The sequence below is a fragment of the Gorilla gorilla genome, chromosome 3 (genome assembly GCF_029281585.2).
Source record: "Gorilla gorilla gorilla isolate KB3781 chromosome 3, NHGRI_mGorGor1-v2.1_pri, whole genome shotgun sequence".
NCBI classification, from domain to species: domain Eukaryota; kingdom Metazoa; phylum Chordata; class Mammalia; order Primates; family Hominidae; genus Gorilla; species Gorilla gorilla.
Window position 1 is genome coordinate 55,545,937 of NC_073227.2, and position 20,006 is coordinate 55,565,942.

The following is a 20,006-nucleotide window of genomic DNA, read 5'->3' on the forward strand; positions in this document are numbered from 1 at the left end:
AGGCCTGAGCCACCGGGCCTGGCCTATTTCCTTTTCATAGCTTCCACAAAATGATTAAAGGTTGAGTCACTTCATATCTTCTTGATTCCACTTTTGCAATTGTACTGACTGAACAAGTTTTCCCTACAGTAATAGCTGAGCTACCTGGAACTATACTAATTATATAGTTGCATGATGACTGATTTCCCTAATGATGGCTAGAAGTTACACGATCATTAAATATAGCCTCCATGTTTATATGTGTTTTGAAGTACAGTATTACCCCCTTATCTGTGGTTTTACTTTCCACAGTTTCAATTACCTTTGGTATAGTAAAATATTTTGAGAGAGAAAAAGAGAGATCACATTCACATAAGTTTTACTACAGTATATTGTTATAATTATTCTATTTTATTATTATTGTTAATCTTTTACTATGCCTAATTTATAAGTTAACATTTATCATAGGTATGTATGTATATGAATAAACATAGTATATTTAGGGTTCAATACTATCCATGGTTTCAGACATCCACTGGGGGTCTTGGAACATATCCCCTGTGAAAAAGGGGAAACTTCTGTATTTTTAAAATATTTTTTAAATGGTGTTACATCATCAATAAATTCCTTGAGCTACTCAAGGATTTATCAGTCTCAGCACTATTTGGGCTAGATTAATCTTTGTTGTTGGGGGCTGTCCTGAGCATTGTAAGATGTTTAGAAGTATCCTTGGCCTCCACCCACTGAATGCCAGCAGCACACTTCTCCCAGTTATAACAAGCAAAAGTGTCTACAGCCATTGCCAAACCCCCAGGGGACAAATTCACCCCATGTGGAGAACCACTGAGCCAACATATTATATACAAATCACTGCTGAGGAGCTATAAGATAGTGGGTAGTGTGCTGGCTTTGGAGGCAGAAGACCTAAATCGAATTTCCAGCTCCACCCACAACTAGCTGTTTAATCATGGTTGAACTGCTTAATCTCTCTGGGTCTTAATCTCCTCAGCTGCAGAGTAGGCAGTGATAGTTTCTACCTGATGGCATTATTTTGAAGATAAAAAGGAAATAGGTATACATATATATTATACACACACACACACACACACACATATATATATATGCATGAAAAAAGGAGGATCTCAAAAAATATTAACTTCCTACCCCACAACTTTCCGTTAATACTAGGGATATTTCATTGACATGTCTATTGATTCATTCATTTATTATTCATTTAATAAATTTTTATTTAAATGACAAAACGTGGACTCATTGAAATTAAGCAGGGGATATTGGCCATGTGTTAAAAATTGGCCCTGTTAACATATATAGGTAGATTCAGAAACAGTAAAGCATGGGGCTGTGGAGTCTAATAGAACTGATTTTAAGACTAATTTGTACCATTTTTGTGAGATGGGGCAAATTACTTAAGTTTATTTATTTGTAAAATGCTGGTATTAATAGTATCTGCTGAGATATAATGATTAAATGAGGCAAGTGCCTGGTACATAAACAAATGCCTGGTACATTCTGCACATGTAATCTATAAATTCCCAATGAGTGGTATGAGTAAGAGTCAGTATAGTTACAGAGGTCTTTGTGGAGGAGCTGGCATTTGAACTAAACTTCTAAAGATGTTCAGTATTTATGTAAATAGAAAGGACACAAATGAATATTTCAAGCAAAGGCATAGATGAAAATGGAGGAGATCAGAATCTCTGGGACACAATACGTAAACCAGTTTTTGAAGCTGGAAGGTCATACTGGGAAACATTCCGTGTTGTTTAGGCAGATTATATGATGAGACTTGCAGAGCTGGGAAAGATCTTAAAGTCACCGAATCCAAATCGTTCATTCTGAAATGTTTCATTCTGAAAACAAAGGCCCAGAAACAGCAAGTGATTTGCTGAAAGCCACTTAGTCTTTGAAAGAGTTGATACTGGAACCTAGGATCACCACATAGACCCTTAGCTTCTCCTTGTCCTTAAAGAATACAGACAAAAACTATTATAAAAAAATAGAATGTGCAAACATTCTTCACTTCATAGAATAACTTACCCAAAGCCATACTTTATCCTGTAGCTAGAGTTAGGCTGAATAGAGAAGACTGGCAATCCAACAAGCACATGTTTATCGATGTTCTATATTCCAGACACTGGATACAATGCTGAACAATTCACATAAGGCCCCTGCTCTCATAGAGTTTCTATTAGAGAAAATATTCACAAATATATTACTTTTTTAAATCAAGAAAAAAATTAGTGATAAGTACTTGGTAGAAAATTAAAATAAGGTGGTATGATATAAAATGATTGGATGGCCACTTTAAACTGGAGGGTCAGGCAAGGCCTCTCTAAGTGGGACATGGGGCTTAGATCTGAATGACATGATCTTGAAATTCCGTAGGAAAGGCTTCCAGTCAGAAGGAACATCTAGTAAAGAAGCCCTCAGGCAAGGGTGAGCTTATTACTTTTCAAAGTAAAGAAAGAAGGCCAGTGAGTCTGGATTTTAGTGGGCATGTAGAAAGAGAAGCGAAGTTAGATAGGTCAGCAGGGCTCTGATCATCTTGAGTTATTTAAGCCAGGATAGGGAGTCCAGATTTTATTCTAAGTGAATTGTAAAGCTACTGGAGTGTTTTATGCAGGAAGTGATCTGATCTGCTTTATCTTTTAGGAAGATCACTCTAGCTACTATTTGAAAAATGGATTGCAGAGGGGCAAGGAGACCAGTTATGAGACTATTGCACTGGTCCAGTTGAGAGATGATGGTGGCTTGGACTAAGGTAATGGATATGGAGAGAAGTAGAGTTATTTGAGATATTTTTTGGATGTATGGAGGACAGATGTTAGTTATACTTTGAAAATAAGAAAGAAGATAGGAAATTAGGAGGATTCTAGATTTCTGGCTTAAGTAACTGTGTAAGTCGTTAAGTTTCATTTACAAAGATAGTACCTATCAGCTGCTGCTTTGAAGTCTGAGATTATCATATTGGCAAAACAGACAGAATTCTCTGACCTTTTGGAGATTGTATTCTACTGGATGATTCAAAAAATAAAATAAATAAGATATATATGTGTAGATGGTGGTAGGTCTTGGCATAGGATCTATTATAAATTGTGTGGTCAGATCTGGGAAGTCTTCACTTCCCAGTGAGGTCATTTCAAAGATGGGACCAGTTGAGATCATCAAGGAAGATGCAGGTAGAGAAGGAAGGCGCTTCTGCAGCTCTCCAGTATTTGAGGACTAAAAAGAAGAGACAGCAGGAGAAACTAAGAAGAAACAGTCATTGAAGTAGGAGGAAAAACAGTTAAGTGTGATGTTAGAGAAACCAAAAGAGACATTTCAAGAAGGAAAGAATGGTCAAGTCTGTTGGATATTACTAAGGGTTCACATAAGATAAGGATGGACATGATCATTGGATTTGACAACATGGCGCTCATTGGTGACCTTGACAAGAGCAATGTCAGTGGAGAGATGGGGACAGAAAGCCATGAAATTACTTAAAGAGAGATTGGTGTCAGTGAAAGAGGGAAGAATTGTAAGGGTGAAGTCATTGAGTTCAGGGAGGTGAGATTCAGATGACAAGTGGAGAATTTGGTGTCTGAAACAAAGACAGATGCTTTGTCCACAGTAGGAGGAGGAAAGGCCGAGAGTATGAGTACCAATGCAGATAAGTAGGTAGATTTGATGATGGAAAAAGAAGGGAATTTTGATCTGATTGCTTCTCAATGAGGTATAAGGTAAGTTCATTGACCAAGGCTATGGGAGGTAGGCCTTGGCAGCCAGGTTTGAAAGGGGAGGAGATGGTGTGAAATAGCTGCTTAAGTAACTGCCTGATATATTCAACTTACAAGTGGCTCTTCTCAAACATTGACTCAGTGTGCTTTTTATCCCACAGCCAGGAGGTTGGAGTCCTATCAGGAAGCTGTCTCTGAAGATGAAGATTTTATAGACACAGTCAGCGGTTCCCTCAGCAATATGGCAAAACCGAGAGCCCCCAGCTGCAGGACAGTTCATAATGGGCCTTTGGGAAATAAGCCCTCAAATCATCTTGCTGGGAGCTCTTTTACTCTAGGAAGTGGAGAAGGAGCCAGTGAAGTGCCTCATTCCAGACAGGCTGCTTTCAGTAGCCCCATTGTGAGTATGAATGCATGACTAGAGTCCTGCACATCCACAATGTATGATGAGAGAACAGCCTTGTAATTATGATAGAGTCAAACTCTGTTGTCTTTTCTACCTTAGAAGAGACTACATGATTGCAGCTCAGCAAGATCACCACACGTAATTAGAAGTATAAACAAACAATATCACACTAGTCTACTTTTAAAAAATAACTCAATGTTGAGAGGTAGTATACCATTTCTGAAAAAAAAAAAGTAGAATATTTCTGGCCAGGGCTGATTATGTGTGAGCCTGAAGAAGGCTGCCTTGGTTTAAGAATCATGGCTCACTCTTAGAACCAGCAAAGCTTACCAGAGTTATCTCATAGTCAGATAAGCAAGTGTAATTTATAGGGACATTCATAGGCCATGTGGTACATTGAAGGCCTTTTTATTGCTCTGTAATCTCCCAAGTCCCACCAAACTTGTGGTTTTTCCCTATTCCTGGCTCCAGAAGGTCATTTTCTAATATATCAATTTCAGAGCTCAACAGAATGTGTTCATGAGTTCCAGTGGGAAGTGTCAGGAACTGTCTAGTCACATCCATTAACAAATCCATTTTACTCCAGAAAAACTAGAGGACCATGTAGATGATGGGGAAAAGAGGGAAAGGTGCTGTGTGAAAAAAATTAGAAATTTTTGCTGTATTTAAAACTACCTGTATAAAAGTTCAATTTCCTTCTTTGCCTTTTACATTTTATTAAGTCTTGTGTTTTACCAAAATGAGGATTTCCCAGCCATCAGACTGATAATACCTACAAAATAGGTGACATAACAAGAATAAACCAGCTTTGGGGAAGCTTTGTGTTTCTACATTGAATTTATCATATGGTTTTCACAGTAGAGACATGATATGAGTAGACTCCTGGGGTCTCATTTGTCCTGGGAAGGCCTCGAGCTTCCCAGGATCCTGGCTCTTCTCAAATTGTCAACAAATGCATAATTACAGCAACTGGAGTGATCATTTCAGTCCAGCTCATTTCTGTGGCACTAATATAAAAACTATTGTATTATATCTTAGCCATATGTCAAGTGATTCCAAGACTTAATATTTCTCCAACTTTTGAAATGGAAGAAGAATGTACACAGTTCGTTCTGTATACTCATTATAAGCCCATATCGGAAATATATTTTTCTTCTATTTTTCTATCGATATATTTTCTTCTATTTTATCTTTTTATCTATCCTTGTATTGAACTTTTCATTTTCCATCCACCTGAAAGTAAGAACATGTTGGCTCCTGTTTAGACAGAAGCAGCACAGTTTGGTAATAAGGTGGATCTGTGCCACACCTTATTGGTTTCTTGATCAAACCTCACCCTATTCGTGGAACAAATGATTGGTTATTTCTTAGTTTAAAGTCTTTGTCCCTTTATAGATAAATTTACCTTGTCTAAAATATATTCTCTCTTCATATACTACCTCTATCCATCAAATCTGGTGAAATATTTATTTCTTTAAGAACTAAATTAAAAATATCACCTTTTTCTGAAGACCTCTCAGATTCTCTTCTTTCAGCATCCGAGCTCTGTTTACACCGTCCCCCCGTCCCTTCATCCACATGGCATTGGTCTTATTTCTGCCTCTGGCAATCCACCATTAACTCCCTGAGAGAAGGATTTATCCATCTTGAATCAACATCTAGCACAAAGGCTGGCACGTCCATTCTCAGTAAAGCATTTTTAAAGGTTGTTGAAGGAAGCTACTTACCAGGCTGTCTTTTCATCTGGGCCATTTTCTTTTCATTTGCCTTATACTCCAATGTCATTGCTGATTATGTGGATGCTCTTGTGCTGCTGTTACTGTTGTCCTTGTTTTGTTTGTGTTTTGCAAAACCATACCCCTAATATATAGAATAACTAGGTCATGGTCTTCCTCAATGTATAAGATTATTTCTCAGTCTTGGTCTAAGCAAGTTGATTTTATCTTTTTGAAGACTAAAGATTATTTTGAGAAAACTACATAATATTTGATCTGAAAAATGAGCATCTGCAAATATATCATATAAAATTCTAAAAGCCCATCTGTGGAGCCCAGGTTAAGAACGCCAGCTTGAGGGCATTCTGAGAGTTGTGATGTCTAAAAGTGGAAGGTTGTAAGATGGCACCCTTCAAAGGAGACGAGTTATGAGCCAGCAAGTGAGGATGCTAGGCAGGGTGCTGATGAAGATGTACTAGCCTTTGGGCATTAGAATGTCACTGAGGCCCGTGAGTCCTGGGTTCATAGTACCTATTTTAGAAATAGAAACCTTTACTTTGTAAGCCAGTATGTTTATGCATCTTTAATCTTCTGGAGTTTTTCATTCAACAAGCATACTGTTTATTCTACATGAAATGCTCTTCTCTTAGATCTTTGTATAGCTGTCTCCTTTCTGTCATTGAGCCTCAGCTCAAATACCTTCTCAGTGAAGCTTTCTCTGTCACCCAGTTCCAAGTACATTCCATCTCTCCCTTGTCTCTCTCTGTCTCAGTATAAAGGCATCTTATTTATTTGCTGTTGGGATAGTTTTGGATCTGCTGTCTCCCCCAGGTAGAATGTGAGTTCCCTGTAAGCCAGGATCCTGTCTGTTCTATGCACTCGTCTTACCTTCAGGGGTGCCTGGCACCATAGATTAGCAATAAATATTTATGGGATAATGAATTTATTAATGAATTAATGGAAGGCATGGCACAATACTGGACATGGGGATATAAAGTGAATAAGACATGCCCTCAGCCTTCAGTTTTATTCTAGATAGAGAAGAGAGACATATAAATGAATAATTATAAACCTGTATTAAAGATGTAGTCATAGTACTTAATCCAAAGTATAGTAAGGTCACAAAGAAGGGAGTGATCACCTCTAAGGGAGTGAAGAAGGATCAAGAAAGGCTGCCCAGAAGAGCTACAACTTGAGTTAGGATTAAACTAATGAGTAGAGAGAGGTTCACAGATTGGAAAAGGAAGGAAAGGCATTTGGAGCTGACAGCACATGGTATATGCAGACATTCAGAACCACAGGGCCAAGGGAGAATGTGGTATGCAGGAGGAATTGTCAGCATGTGGTTATTCACCTTTGTCTTTTTTTTTTTTTCAGGACTGTGTTGTTTAGGAATCAGTGGGGAGGGGGTGGTGGCAATAGAAGATATTTGTGTCCACTCTTAAGCCAAAGTTGCAGTGGTGGAGTGGTGAACCCTTAAAATGAGTAGAGTGGCATCCAGCAATGAAATGAAAAACCTTGGGTACAGGTGGAACTAGGGGAGGAGTGAAGAACAGTATTAGAGCTCCTTGGTCAACTTTATGTCCCATCTAGAGTGTCTTTGTCCACTACTAAACCATGGGTTTTTAAAGTTTTGCATAAACAATTATAGTGGGCTGCTGCTTCTGTTTTAAAACAAATTTAACATTTAAATTATATGAAATTTAAAACAAATTTAACATTTAAATTATATGAAAGCCATTCAAAAGATCCAACCAACACTATTAGAGGGCAAAGGGAGTTTTGGCCAGTTTTTACTTGTTAATTTGAATTTAAATAGAGGAAAGAGAGAAAAAAAAGAAAGGAGTAAACCTGAATGTGAAATCTACAACTTAGTAATGTCATGGGGTTGGGGGGGCGGGGGTCCTTGCTCCCAGAGCTCCCAAGATGGTGGCGTGTGGCTTCCAAAATGGTGGCGGGCCACTTCCAAGATGGTGGCAAGCCTCGTGTTCTCTGACCTGGGGTTCTTGGCCTCACGGATTCCAAGGAATGGAATCTTGGGCCATGCAGTGAGTGTTATAGCTCTATTAGAAGCCATGGGTCACAGAAGAGAACCATGGAACCCCTGACTAGTGTTCAACTCAATTAGGATGAACCCAGGCACTTAGCCATGCAGGAACAATGGCAAGTGGCAATGGGTGCCTCACTGGATCAGGAGCACAGCTGACACCCTGCCAGATCCGCAGGGGTGGAAGTCAGCGGCGGGTCTGCGATGGTGGCAAGCAGCAGTGGTGGACAGCGAGCGAAAGCTCAGCTCGAGCCATAACAAACACGGACCAGAAGAGTGCAGTTGCAAGATTTAATACAGTGAGATAGAGCTCCCATACAAAGGGAGGGAACCCAAAGAGGGTAGCCATTGCCGGCTCCAGTGCCTGGGTTTATATCCCTATCATTGTCCCTCCCGCTGTGCTCTCAGGCAACAGATGATTGGCTATTTGTTTACCTCCTGTTTTTGCCTAATTCGCATTTTAGTGAGCTCTCCTTACTATCTGATTGGTCGGGTCTGAGCTAAGTTGCAAGCCCCGTGTTTAAAGGTGGAAGCAGTCACCTTCCCAGCTAGGCTTAGGGATTCTTAGTCGGCCTAGGAAATCCAGCTAGTCCTGTCTCTCAGTAGGAAGGCATAATAGGAATTATGAGGGTAAATCTAAAATTTGAGATAGGCAGATACCATGCAAGATTAGGACAAAGATACTAGACTCTCACCAGGAAACCAAATAAGGCTTTGTTTACATTATAGGAAGCTGTCTACATCATACTCTGTAATCTGTGCTCTCATGTGAAGTAAAAATTTTCTTGAATTTTAAAAAGGTATCTACTTGAGCCCAGTGGGAGGTAATATGTGTTTATTTCCCAAAGAGTGACATCTTTTTCATCTGGTTGTTTCTCCCTCTCTTTCCTTATGGGATATGAGATTAGCAAATTGTAGTAACATATGACAATACACTTTTATTGCTTACCCATGTGTCAAGTACTGAGTTAGGGATCCAAAGATCAATAAGATATGGTCCTTACTTTAATGGGCCTTCCAAATTCTCTGGGGAGAGATTCCATACCTATGTAAGGAATTATTTAAAGCAAGATGGTTTGAGTCTGGTTCTGAAGTTAGCAGGCATCCAGAGAAGGCAGAAGCCACCTATCACTGACAAGAGAGCAAAAGTTAATAATGTAATCCTGGGTCTCAATAAGGAAGATTTGGATCTTGGGAGAAACAGCTACGGATACAGTCATGGAGATAAGAATTGCATGTGGTGACTCTATATCTTCACCTTAATTCAGTGACTAACTTCTTAGTCACTAGAAATTAACTTATTTTAGTGGGACCAACTAAAGTAGAAGAATGAGCCATGCCTGAAGCTTCTTTGTATGTAGACCTTTCCTTAAATCTTCTGGGCTCTTTTATGTATATTGTTTTATAGTGCTTTTCAAGGTCTTCTATGGTCCTGACTTTCTAGATTTTTCCCACTTTATTTTGACAATACTTCTCAGCACAGTTTTGCTGACCAAAGCCACACAACCCCACTTTTACACACTGTTCCCACTCACCTCCAGCTTGGGCCAACTTCAGTATTACTTCTGTTCTCGTGGCCACAGCACAGCCTTTCAGTCAGGCAGCCATCGGATTCCCTGAACGGCATATTACGTTGACTACATAAATAGTGTCTTAGTCCATTCAGGCTGCCGGAACAAAATACCATAAACTGGGTAGCTTAGAAACAACAGAAATTTATTTTTCACAGATCTGGAGGCTGGAAAGTCCAAGTTCAAGGAGCCAGCAGATTTGGGGTCTGGTGAGGGCCTGCTTCCTGGTTCATAAAAACATTACCTTCTTTACTGTGTCTTCATATGGTGGACAAGCTCCCTTGGACCTGTTTTATAAGGACTTTAATCTCATTCATGAAGTCACTGCCCTCTTAACCTAATTATCCCCAAAGAGCCCTACTTCCTAATACCGTCACCTTGCAGGTTAGGATTTCAGCATACAAATTTTGGGGAGACACAAACATTTAGACCATAGTAAATAGCATTTGTCACAAATGCAGAAGTTGCAAACCTTTCATCAATGTTAGATTGACTTCAGAATGCAAGATAATCCTTATGTTCTGAACCAATTATTAGTCAAATAATTGCTGAGATCATTGATACAATGAAATCACTATTAGCTTCTATGGTCTCTGACTCAGTCCCAAATGTCTTCTATAAAAGAAGTCTCTAAAAAATAGAATTTGGAAAGCCTGCACATACTAGCCTCTTCTTGGAGATTCCTAATACCCATTAAACTCTCTGAGAAATGCTGAAATTAAAAAGCTTGTTTAAACATTTCTTAAACTTATTTCAGTATAGAACTCTGTTAATTTTTTGCTTATTCCATGTTAACATTCAGAGAAGGATGCCATTGGAAATATTGCCCTGACCTGTAGAATCTCATAAGCACTAGACAAGAGCATAATCATAGGCCTTGGTAAAATACCATGCAACAAATTTCCCAGGCATCTCTTCATTGACCAAATAAAAAAGTCTCTCCAACTTTACCACTTTCTTCTACTGACTTTGGCAAGGAGGTCCTTAAGGCCAGGGTTGTTCCCTGAGTAACTGAGGGTCTAGCACAAGTGCCAGCTCAGAGCTACTATATATGTGAGACTCATGAGAGAATGTGACCAACTTACTAGTTAACAGCCATCAGCTCATGAATGGCTACGAACTCCATCAAACTGAACAAGATTCAAATTTTGCTAAGTTAAATAGCACAAGCCAGCAGAATTAATGAATTTAGATAGAAACTTAGCAATGCTTTTTGACAGCAGGTAACTTGGTGAGTCTGGAAGCCAGGTGAGACTGCTAACCTGTCTGAAGGTGAGTGTGTCATTTGAGAAAGAAAGAAGGAAAAGGAACATTAAATGTCTTAGGTTCCTGTTCTACTGGTCTCATCTTAGTCATTATCTCATTTACTTTATACAGCCACCTGGGAGGTAAGTGTTATTTTTCCCATTATACAGAAGAGGAAAAGGAGGTTAAGTAAGCTGCCCAAGACCTCCAGTTAGTATGCAGTGGAGCTAAGACCTGAACCTATCCTATATGGGTTTAGAACCTATATGGTTTCCATCCCATGCTGTCTTCTTACTAAACCTATGCTAACTCTCACCAAACTTTTAAGCATAAGTGCAAACCATAATCTTCTGAGTCCATGTCATACATCCTTATATTTTACTCTTTTCTCTAAATCTCCTCTCCTGGCTTTCCTGCAGTCACTGTGCTTTGCAGGCCAGCTGCCTCTAGGACTCTTAGAATACAACGGTGCTTTTGTACAACCTTGATTCTGAGCATGTGGTTCCTCCTTTGACTCAGCTGAAAAATTTCTAAAGCAGTTAACTATATGTTACTGGATTATACTTAGATTTCTACTACAACATTATTTTGTCAAAACTCGTACTCTCACGTGTGAGAAGCATTGTGTCAAACAAAATGGAGTACATTTTTTCAATAACAACTTCTTAGAGCAAACCTGTACTGAGAAGAAAGTATAGTTGCCAAATGTATGTGGTGATCAGAAATCTGGAAGAACCCTTATTAATGTCTTGTATTACTTGAAAATGCTGATAAAATATGTTAGCCTGCTTATAATCATTTTTATTTTTGGAGAGTTGTTTTTTACAATAGCAGAAACTTGAGCCATAAAATATTTTGTTGCAATAACATGGTATGAATAATGCCCAAAGTTTAAGAGTTAGTATTCATCAAGTGATGGTGAATAAATCTATGACCGAGGTAGAATTCTGGGCTCAACAAAATCTACCTCTGCTATTATGTATTTCAAAATGAGAAAACACTCAACTAGATTTGGTGAAAACTAAACTCCTGTTTAGTTTAATAGTTAAGAGAGTCTCCATCGATGAGGTGCATTCTGGATTATCCATTTGTTTTTATATCTTTTATTTTCCTATTCTCACTTCCCATGACATGATATACATCACAATTGTTTTTAGAAAAATAAAGTTTACCATCTCATGATTCATTTAGATCCTGGCTATACAAGTTATTTCTCTTGTTGATTTAAAACTAATTTTTATATACTTCTTATAACAACACACTGTCTTATTGGATCTTCAGGAAACAGACGTGGTACCAGACACCAGGCTTTTAGACAAATTTAGTCAGATTACACCTCGGCTCTTTATGCCACTAGATGAGACCATCCAAAATCCACCACTGGAAACTTTGTACATCATCGACTTCTTCATTGCATTGGCAATTTGCAACACAGTAGTGGTTTCTGCTCCTAACCAACCCCGACAAAAGGTGAGTAAGTTCTCTAATGCAAACAAGGGTCACTTTCCAGAAGAGAATTTTGGGTTTAAATGTATCTGTACTGAGCTTGATATGTGGATAAAAATGATAAATAATAGTAGCTGTATAACATTGATTCAGCATTTGTTCTGTGCTCTGCACTTACCATGGTCTATGTCATGGGTCCCCAACCCCCTTGGTTGCAGACCGGTAACAGTCTGTGGCCTGTTAGGAACCAGTCTGCACAGCAGGAGGGGAGGAGAGGGCCAGTGAGCATTACTGCCTGAGCCCCGCCTCCTGTCAGATCAGGGGCAGCATTAGATTCTCATAGGAACGCGAACCCTATTATGAACTGCATATGCAAGGGATCTAGGTTGTGCCCTCCGTATGAGAATCTAATACCCAGAGAATCTAATACCTGATGATCTGAGGTCCCACCCAACCCGTCTGTGGAAAATTGTCTTCACAAAACTGGTCCTTGGTGCCAAAAAGGTTGAGGACTGCTGATCTAAGTGATTTATTGGTATTAACAAGTTGAATCCTCCTAACAACCCTATGAGTTAGATGCTATTACCCTACTATTCTCCATTTTACAGATGAGGCTAAGTAATTTACCCAGGGTCACAAAACTGGTTTGTTGGGGAGGTGGGATTTGAACCTAGGAAATACAGCTCAGTGCTACTATATTATTTGCCTCTAAGAGGGTAGTGATGAGAGCAGTTCATTTTGCTTTAGTTTATTTGCCAAATTGAAGCTTTCTTTGATACTTCTGAGACCTCCAACATCGTATGTACTGTATCAGGCAAAATATACAGTATTGGATTCAATATCATGTTTAATAATATTTTTTTCTTTCTGTTTTTTTTTTTTTTTCTTGGAGACAGTCTTACCCTGTCTCCCAGGCTGGAGTGCAGTGGCGTGATCTCAGCTCACTGCAACCTCCGCCTCCCAGGTTCAAGCAATTCTCCTGCCTCAGCCTCCTGAGTAGCTGGGATTATAGGCACCCACAACCACACCTGGCTAATTTTTGTAGTTTTAGTAGAGACAGGGTTTCACCATGTTGGCCAGGCTGGTCTCAAACTCCTGACCTCAGGCGATTCCCCTGCCTTGGCCTCCCAGAGTGCTGGGATTACAGGCGTGAGCCACCACACCTGGCCAAAAAAAGCTAGATTTTTAAAGTCTATTTGTAGCTTAGAATTCATGGAAAATTCATTTTCAATGCGGAGGAAAACTTGTTTAACGGGTTGGTGATTCACCATTTGCTGTGCTAGCCTCCTTGTGTGTAACTATCTCACCTTTTACTCACTTAAAATTCAGTTTGCAGCACAACCCAATTCAATTTCATTTTCCATCAGATCATTTTCTTTTGGCAGCTTCAGAGGTGGTCAACTTTAACATAAAAACAATTTCCTTCCAATTAAGTTGAGCTTCATCAGGATCTGTATTTTTACAAGGCTTTGCCTAGGAAGTTGCTCTTTGAAAACGTGATTATGCAGTTACAGAATAAAGGCTGTTCTTTTCCCCAAAAAATATTTTTCTAATAAATCTGTTCCCAAAGTAAGCATCTTTTGGTGTTTTCCTTTTAAGAAATATTATTGGTTATTCTTAAAGAATATAATATTCTACTGCTTGAAAGAAAATCTCTGAAGCATATAAGAGTCTAAGCCTCATGGTATTTCAAAGTAATGATAGAAGGGCAGTGAATAAGTAGCTAATCAGCATTCATGTGAGATACAGAAACCTCATCTGTGATTGTGTTTTACTCTTCATTTCTGAGTTGCTGATAAGTTTGAAAATCAACCAGCATAAGACCTTCAAATTATTATAAAATTAGTTATTTTTAGGGGAAAACTTTTTCATTTATTGAGCATTCTGAATGAGAAAATTTTTCCATCCAATTAATTGGCCTTCCATGATTAATGTGAATTTTTCAGTTTAGTCACTGATAAAAGTTAAGATTTAAGAGAAACCAGGGTACAAATAAGAAAAAGTTCTATGAAAATAGAAATTCAAATCCACATTATGATATTGAAAACTCTTCTTGATGAAGCTGCTTTGCTTACTGGTCCATTTAAAAGAAAATTCAAAGTAACAAACTTTTGTAGAATCTGGAAAATAAAAGAGAAAAATACATTTTGTTAATCTTTTGATTTGCTTTCTTCTGGTGTTTTTGTTATGTATGTTATTACTTGTTACTTTTTTTACACTAGTCTCATAGCTTTTTCAGTATTGCCCTATAGACTTTATAAGCTTTATTTTTAAATATTATATAACATTTCAAGATGTGTCTATTTTGCTGTTACTGAATACTTAATTTGCTTATAACTTTAAAATTGTTATGGTTAGGATACACACAATTAAGATCATGGAATTCCTGTATTTCAAGTTATTTCTTTAGAAAAAAAATTGCTGAAGGATGCCCACTGCTAGCAATATTAACATTTTATGTCTTTTATTATCAGTTGTCAAATTTCTTTCTAAATGGTTGTAGAAATGTATGTCATTAATTTTAATATTATTAAAATATTAGCAAAGTATTACATAAATATTAAAAATATTAATAAAAATCAAATTATCTGAATATTTATTAAAAAACAAATTTTTATTTGTATTAATATTTTCCATGGCGGTCGTAAGTAGAGAATGGGCTGCTAGCCATTTAAGTGAGTGGTAACTCTTTTTATATCTAATTTATTTCCAGTTTGCCTTCAAAGTTGTTAGAAACTGCTTTTGACTGTATTGAGACCTTTCTAAATTGTCTTTCATAGATCAGACACCCTTCACTGGGGGGGTTGCCCATTAAGTCTTTGGAAGAGATTAAAAGTCTTTTCCAGAGATGGTCTGTCCGAAGATCAAGTTCTCCATCGCTTAACAGTGGGAAAGAGCCATCTTCTGGAGTTCCAAACGCCTTTGTGAGCAGACTCCCTCTCTTTAGTCGAATGAAACCAGCTTCACCTGTGGAGGAAGAGGTCTCCCAGGTGTGTGAGAGCCCCCAGTGCTCCAGTAGCTCAGCTTGCTGCACAGAAACAGAGAAACAACACGGTGATGCAGGCCTCCTGAATGGCAAGACAGAGTCCCTCCCTGGACAGCCATTGGCCTGCAACCTGTGTTATGAGGCCGAGAGCCCAGATGAAGCGGCCTTAGTGTATGCCGCCAGGGCTTACCAATGCACTTTACGGTCTCGGACACCAGAGCAGGTCATGGTGGACTTTGCTGCTTTGGGACCATTAACATTTCAACTCCTACACATCCTGCCCTTTGACTCAGTAAGAAAAAGAATGTCTGTTGTGGTCCGACACCCTCTTTCCAATCAAGTTGTGGTGTATACGAAAGGCGCTGATTCTGTGATCATGGAGTTACTGTCAGTGGCTTCCCCAGGTAAGTTTATACAAAAGTGAAATAGTAGTGATTTGAAAAGCTCGGAGATTAAAAGACCATACTTGATGGCTTTATAAAGGCAAAGAAACAGATATTTGGGGACTAATCACATTTGGTGAAGTAGGGGTAAGCTGCCTAGGATTTGATGGGAAAGCAAGTAAGTTTTGGGGCTACCCAGATCTGAGTTCAAATGTGAACTCCATCATTAGGTGGGTCTTGATAAAGTTAGCTAACTATTCTGTGCCTAAGTCTTCAACTCAATGGGTCTTAGAGTACCTCCTTTATAGGTTCCTGAAAGGTTTAATGACATACTATATGCAATGTATGAAGAGCCTTTGGCCAAGTGCCTAGCAAATGGAAAGTGCCCAATAAATGTCAGCTAGCAGCATTATAGTTATGTTACTGTTGTTATTGATGATTTGGGAACAGTGTTTGTATCCGGTTCTTGTACTTTCCTCTGCCCAAGGGGAAAGAAACGAGGGAAAGATTTATTCTGAGTGGTCCCTTTTACAGATACCCATTTGGGATTCAAAACCAGAAGGCTTTTTTATTTGTTTATTTAGTGTGGATAAAACTACTATTGTTTTAAAAAGTATTTCTGTAATTTGGCAGACTGGTAGGAACTCAAGCATCTTGTCCATTATTTCAGATGGAGCAAGTCTGGAGAAACAACAGATGATAATAAGGGAGAAAACCCAGAAGCACTTGGATGACTATGCCAAACAAGGCCTTCGTACTTTATGTATAGCAAAGAAGGTGAGACTGCTTAGTGCGCTCCATCTTTTTTGTTTTTTCCCTTGTTTAGCTATCACTGACTGAAAACCGGCGTGTAGCAAACCCTAATCCAGATACTGGGGAAAGTCCCCTGGACACTGGCTCTCTTTTTACCTTCTCTATTCCATATATTGGTTGGCTGAAGTTTGTTCAAAGTATTTTGCTACAAGGATCCCTAAAACTTATAGTCTTTAAGTTCTTGTATGTTTCAATATGTCCGTGAGTGACTTTATATGTAAACAGTTGTTTGGCTGGGAATAAAAATCTCTAGATCTTACTTTCTTTCCCCCAGGACTTTGAAAATATTGATCTCTCTGTCTTACAGTATTAAATCTGCTTTGGAAAGAATGAGGGCACAGATGAGCCTTAATTTTTTCATAATAAGTTCTTAATACTCTTTTCTTATGTGCCCGTAAGTATTTATATGTAAATCCAGGTAAATATCCTAGATATTATCTCAGTATTGATTATTCTTTATTGAGAATGATTTTGGTACATAGCATATCCTTTCTAAACAAAAGTTTAGCAAGAAAGAAGATGGAGCTCCAATAAATTATTTGAGAGATGTTCTCACCGGAACTTTTCATTTCTTACCCAAGGTTTAGTTCGTGGGAGCTGCATTAGGGAAAGTGGGATCTGTTGTAGACCCCAAGGAACTCAGTCAACCAGCTGCAATCAAAAGTCTGATGGCTGGGCACAGTAGCTCACGCCTGTAATCAGGAGGCTGAGGCAGGTGGATCACCTGAGGTCAGGAGTTCAAGATCAGCCTGGCTAACATGGTGAAACCCCGTCTCTACTAAAAACACAAAAATTAGCCGGATCTGGTGGTGCATGCCTGTAATCCCAGCTACTCAGGAGGCTAAGACAGGAGAATTGCTTGAACCTGGGAGGCAGAGGTTGCAGTGAACTGAGATTGCGCCACTGCACTCCAGCCTGGACGACAGAGCAAAACTCCATCTCAAAACAAAAACAAAACCAAAAACAAAAAGCCTGCCCCACACATAGTTAAAGGAAGAATGGAGAGTTCAAGATCAAACCAACTCTGCCTTTTCAATTGAATGATCCTACCCTTGATTAAAATGTAGCCCAACAGGTGTCAGATTCTCTCAAATCGAATGACCTGTGGGCAAGAATAAGTAGACAGAGAGGGGAATTGCCTCACCTGCTTTACTCCACTCTGCTTTATAAAAACTGAAATGTAGATTTCTCCTTCTGTGGCAACCTAAAGACAAAGGAAAATATATCATTGATCACTTCCCCAGGAATTTCATTTAATTTTTCTTTGGAATAAGACTTGTTTCACCCATAGGGCCCTTCTCTTTTTACCATTCATTAACCACATAAAATAACCATCAAAGGAGAATGGCGTGAACCTGGGAGGCGGAGCTTGTAGTGAGCCGAGATCAGGCCACTGCACTCCAGCCTGGGCCAGAGCGAGACTCTGTCTCAAAAACAAAAACAAAACAAAACAAACAAACAAACAAAACATCAAAAGGTATGAAAGGTGCTGCTGGTTACAGAATGCTTCGAACTAAACAGTCCTGATACCACTTTCTCAACTGCACCATTAGAATCAAACTGGATTTAACTGTCAATTGGAGACCACTCCCAACTGCATACTTTCTGATTTAATTAAAGACATTAACCCACTGTCATCATATATGGTGCCTAGAATTTCCAGAGATGCTGAGTTAAAGGGTCATCCATCATCAGTGTTGCACTAGTCTGACCACAGAGTTTGGGAAGCTAGTGTCCAGGTGGTGTGAGGATATGGATCTGACATGGCTGTGCCCAGAGGGAGGAATATGTAAAACAAGTTGATGGTTTGATATTTTGCCAGAGGTCAGTCCTGGTATTCCCACAAGATCATATGGCTTGCTTCATACCTCTCTTTTAATTCTTCCCATAGGTCATGAGTGACACTGAATATGCAGAGTGGCTGAGGAATCATTTTTTAGCTGAAACCAGCATTGACAACAGGGAAGAATTACTACTTGAATCTGCCATGAGGTTGGAGAACAAACTTACATTACTTGGTAGGTGAATTATGTTGTATTACCTGAATGGAGGATTTTGAAAAACACTGGATATCTTTGAATAAGGGTTATTTTCTTCCACTGTTATCTAATAAACATATATGGCTCTGCCTACCCTGTCCAGTCTGATCTCTATCCAACTTCCAATCCATTCTATTCTGTTGTCCACTGCAGTGAACTAGACTTCACTTGTGATGGGGTCAGGATGGTCACCCCAAGAAGATCATGTAAAATCCAACACTTAACATAGACTACAAAGCCAAGTAAATGTTCCAATAAATATCTTGGTTCAAATCAAGATAAATATCAAGAATAGAGTTTCTTGTCAGGCATTGGATAAGGTGCTTAATACGTGTTATCTTTTTTTTGAATTCTCACAACAAATCTCTATCTTAGGTAGAGGAAATTTGGGGCACAGAGCAGTTCAATGACTTGTTCAAGGTCACATGCCAGTAGCTGACAGTTACTCATTAACCAAGCATGGAGCTCGTTTGCCTGGCTCCAAGCTTTTTATCCTGCACCTGCTACTGGACAAAGGAAATTTATTTTTCTTCTCTTCCTGATTTCAACTAAAATTGCACAACTGACCCCTCTTGTCTTGGATTAAACTGCATCTTAGAATTATCTGAAGCACTTTAAAAAATATTGATGCCTGCATCCTATCCCCTGAGATCCTGATTCAAGTGATCTGTTGTGTGGCTTGGGCATTGGAATTTTTTAAAGCTCCCTAAAGTGATGCTAAAGGCGGTCAAGTTTGAGAACCACTGTCTTAGAGTCTGGAGATCTAGATTCTAATATAAGCTCTGATATACCAAGATACCAGCTTCTGAGCTCCATTCCTCTATTTAGGAGGAAAACATTGACCTAACTTAGTATCTAGCAAATAGAGCAATGATGCCTACCCTAAGTGATTTCTCTGTGACAGTGTAAGTAGTATAGGTCCACATTTCCTCATCTGCGATTCCAAAATCAAAAATGCTCCATGGGTTTAGTGCCAAAACTCATTTGGCAGAAAAATCATGCCTGATTTGATATAAGACTATTTATAGTTATTATCCTAATTTAGGTGAACATTTGTCAGTTTTCCTGCAGAAATATTAATATGCTTGATTAACAAGTATTATAGAATATGGTATATGCACCATATTACTTTTTTAATATCTGAAAAATGTTTAAATTCCAAAACACATATGGCCCCAATTGTTTCAGAAAAGGGAACTGTAGACTCATGAAAGAACACTGCAAATAGACATTGTATCTTACTGGCAGGAGCATTCTTTAAAAGCCTGCCCTTTAAAGGACATGAACAGACATTTTTCTAAAGAAGACAACAACAAGTGGCCAACAAACATGAAAAAATGCTCAACATCACTAGTTATCAGATGCAGACAAATGCAAATTAAAACCACAATGAGATACCATCTTACACCAGTCAGAATGGCTGTTAAAACATCAGAAGACAGCAGATGTGGGCAAGGATGCAGAGAAAAGGGAACGCTTATATACTGCTGGTTGGAATGTAAATTAGCACAACCTCTATGGAAAACAGTGTGGAGATTCTCAAAGAACTGAAAATGGAATTACCGTTCAATCCAACAATCCCACTACTGGGTATCTACCCAAAGGAAAAGAAATCATTATATCAAAAAAATACCTGCAA

General features: G+C 38.8%; 1 protein-coding gene across 3 annotated transcripts in view; it reads left to right on the forward strand.

Annotated features, from left to right (window-relative positions):
* ATP10D (ATPase phospholipid transporting 10D (putative)) overlaps positions 1 to 20,006 on the forward strand; it is a 123,817-nt gene that overhangs the window by 63,475 nt on the left and 40,336 nt on the right. For all 3 annotated transcript variants that reach the window (XM_063705257.1, XM_063705259.1, XM_063705258.1), the window contains 5 exons: positions 3,878 to 4,116; positions 11,982 to 12,170; positions 14,927 to 15,536; positions 16,186 to 16,292; positions 18,220 to 18,346. In XM_063705257.1, coding sequence (XP_063561327.1) covers positions 3,878 to 4,116; positions 11,982 to 12,170; positions 14,927 to 15,536; positions 16,186 to 16,292; positions 18,220 to 18,346 — 1,272 coding nt within the window. The remainder of the gene's footprint in view (positions 1 to 3,877; positions 4,117 to 11,981; positions 12,171 to 14,926; positions 15,537 to 16,185; positions 16,293 to 18,219; positions 18,347 to 20,006) is intronic.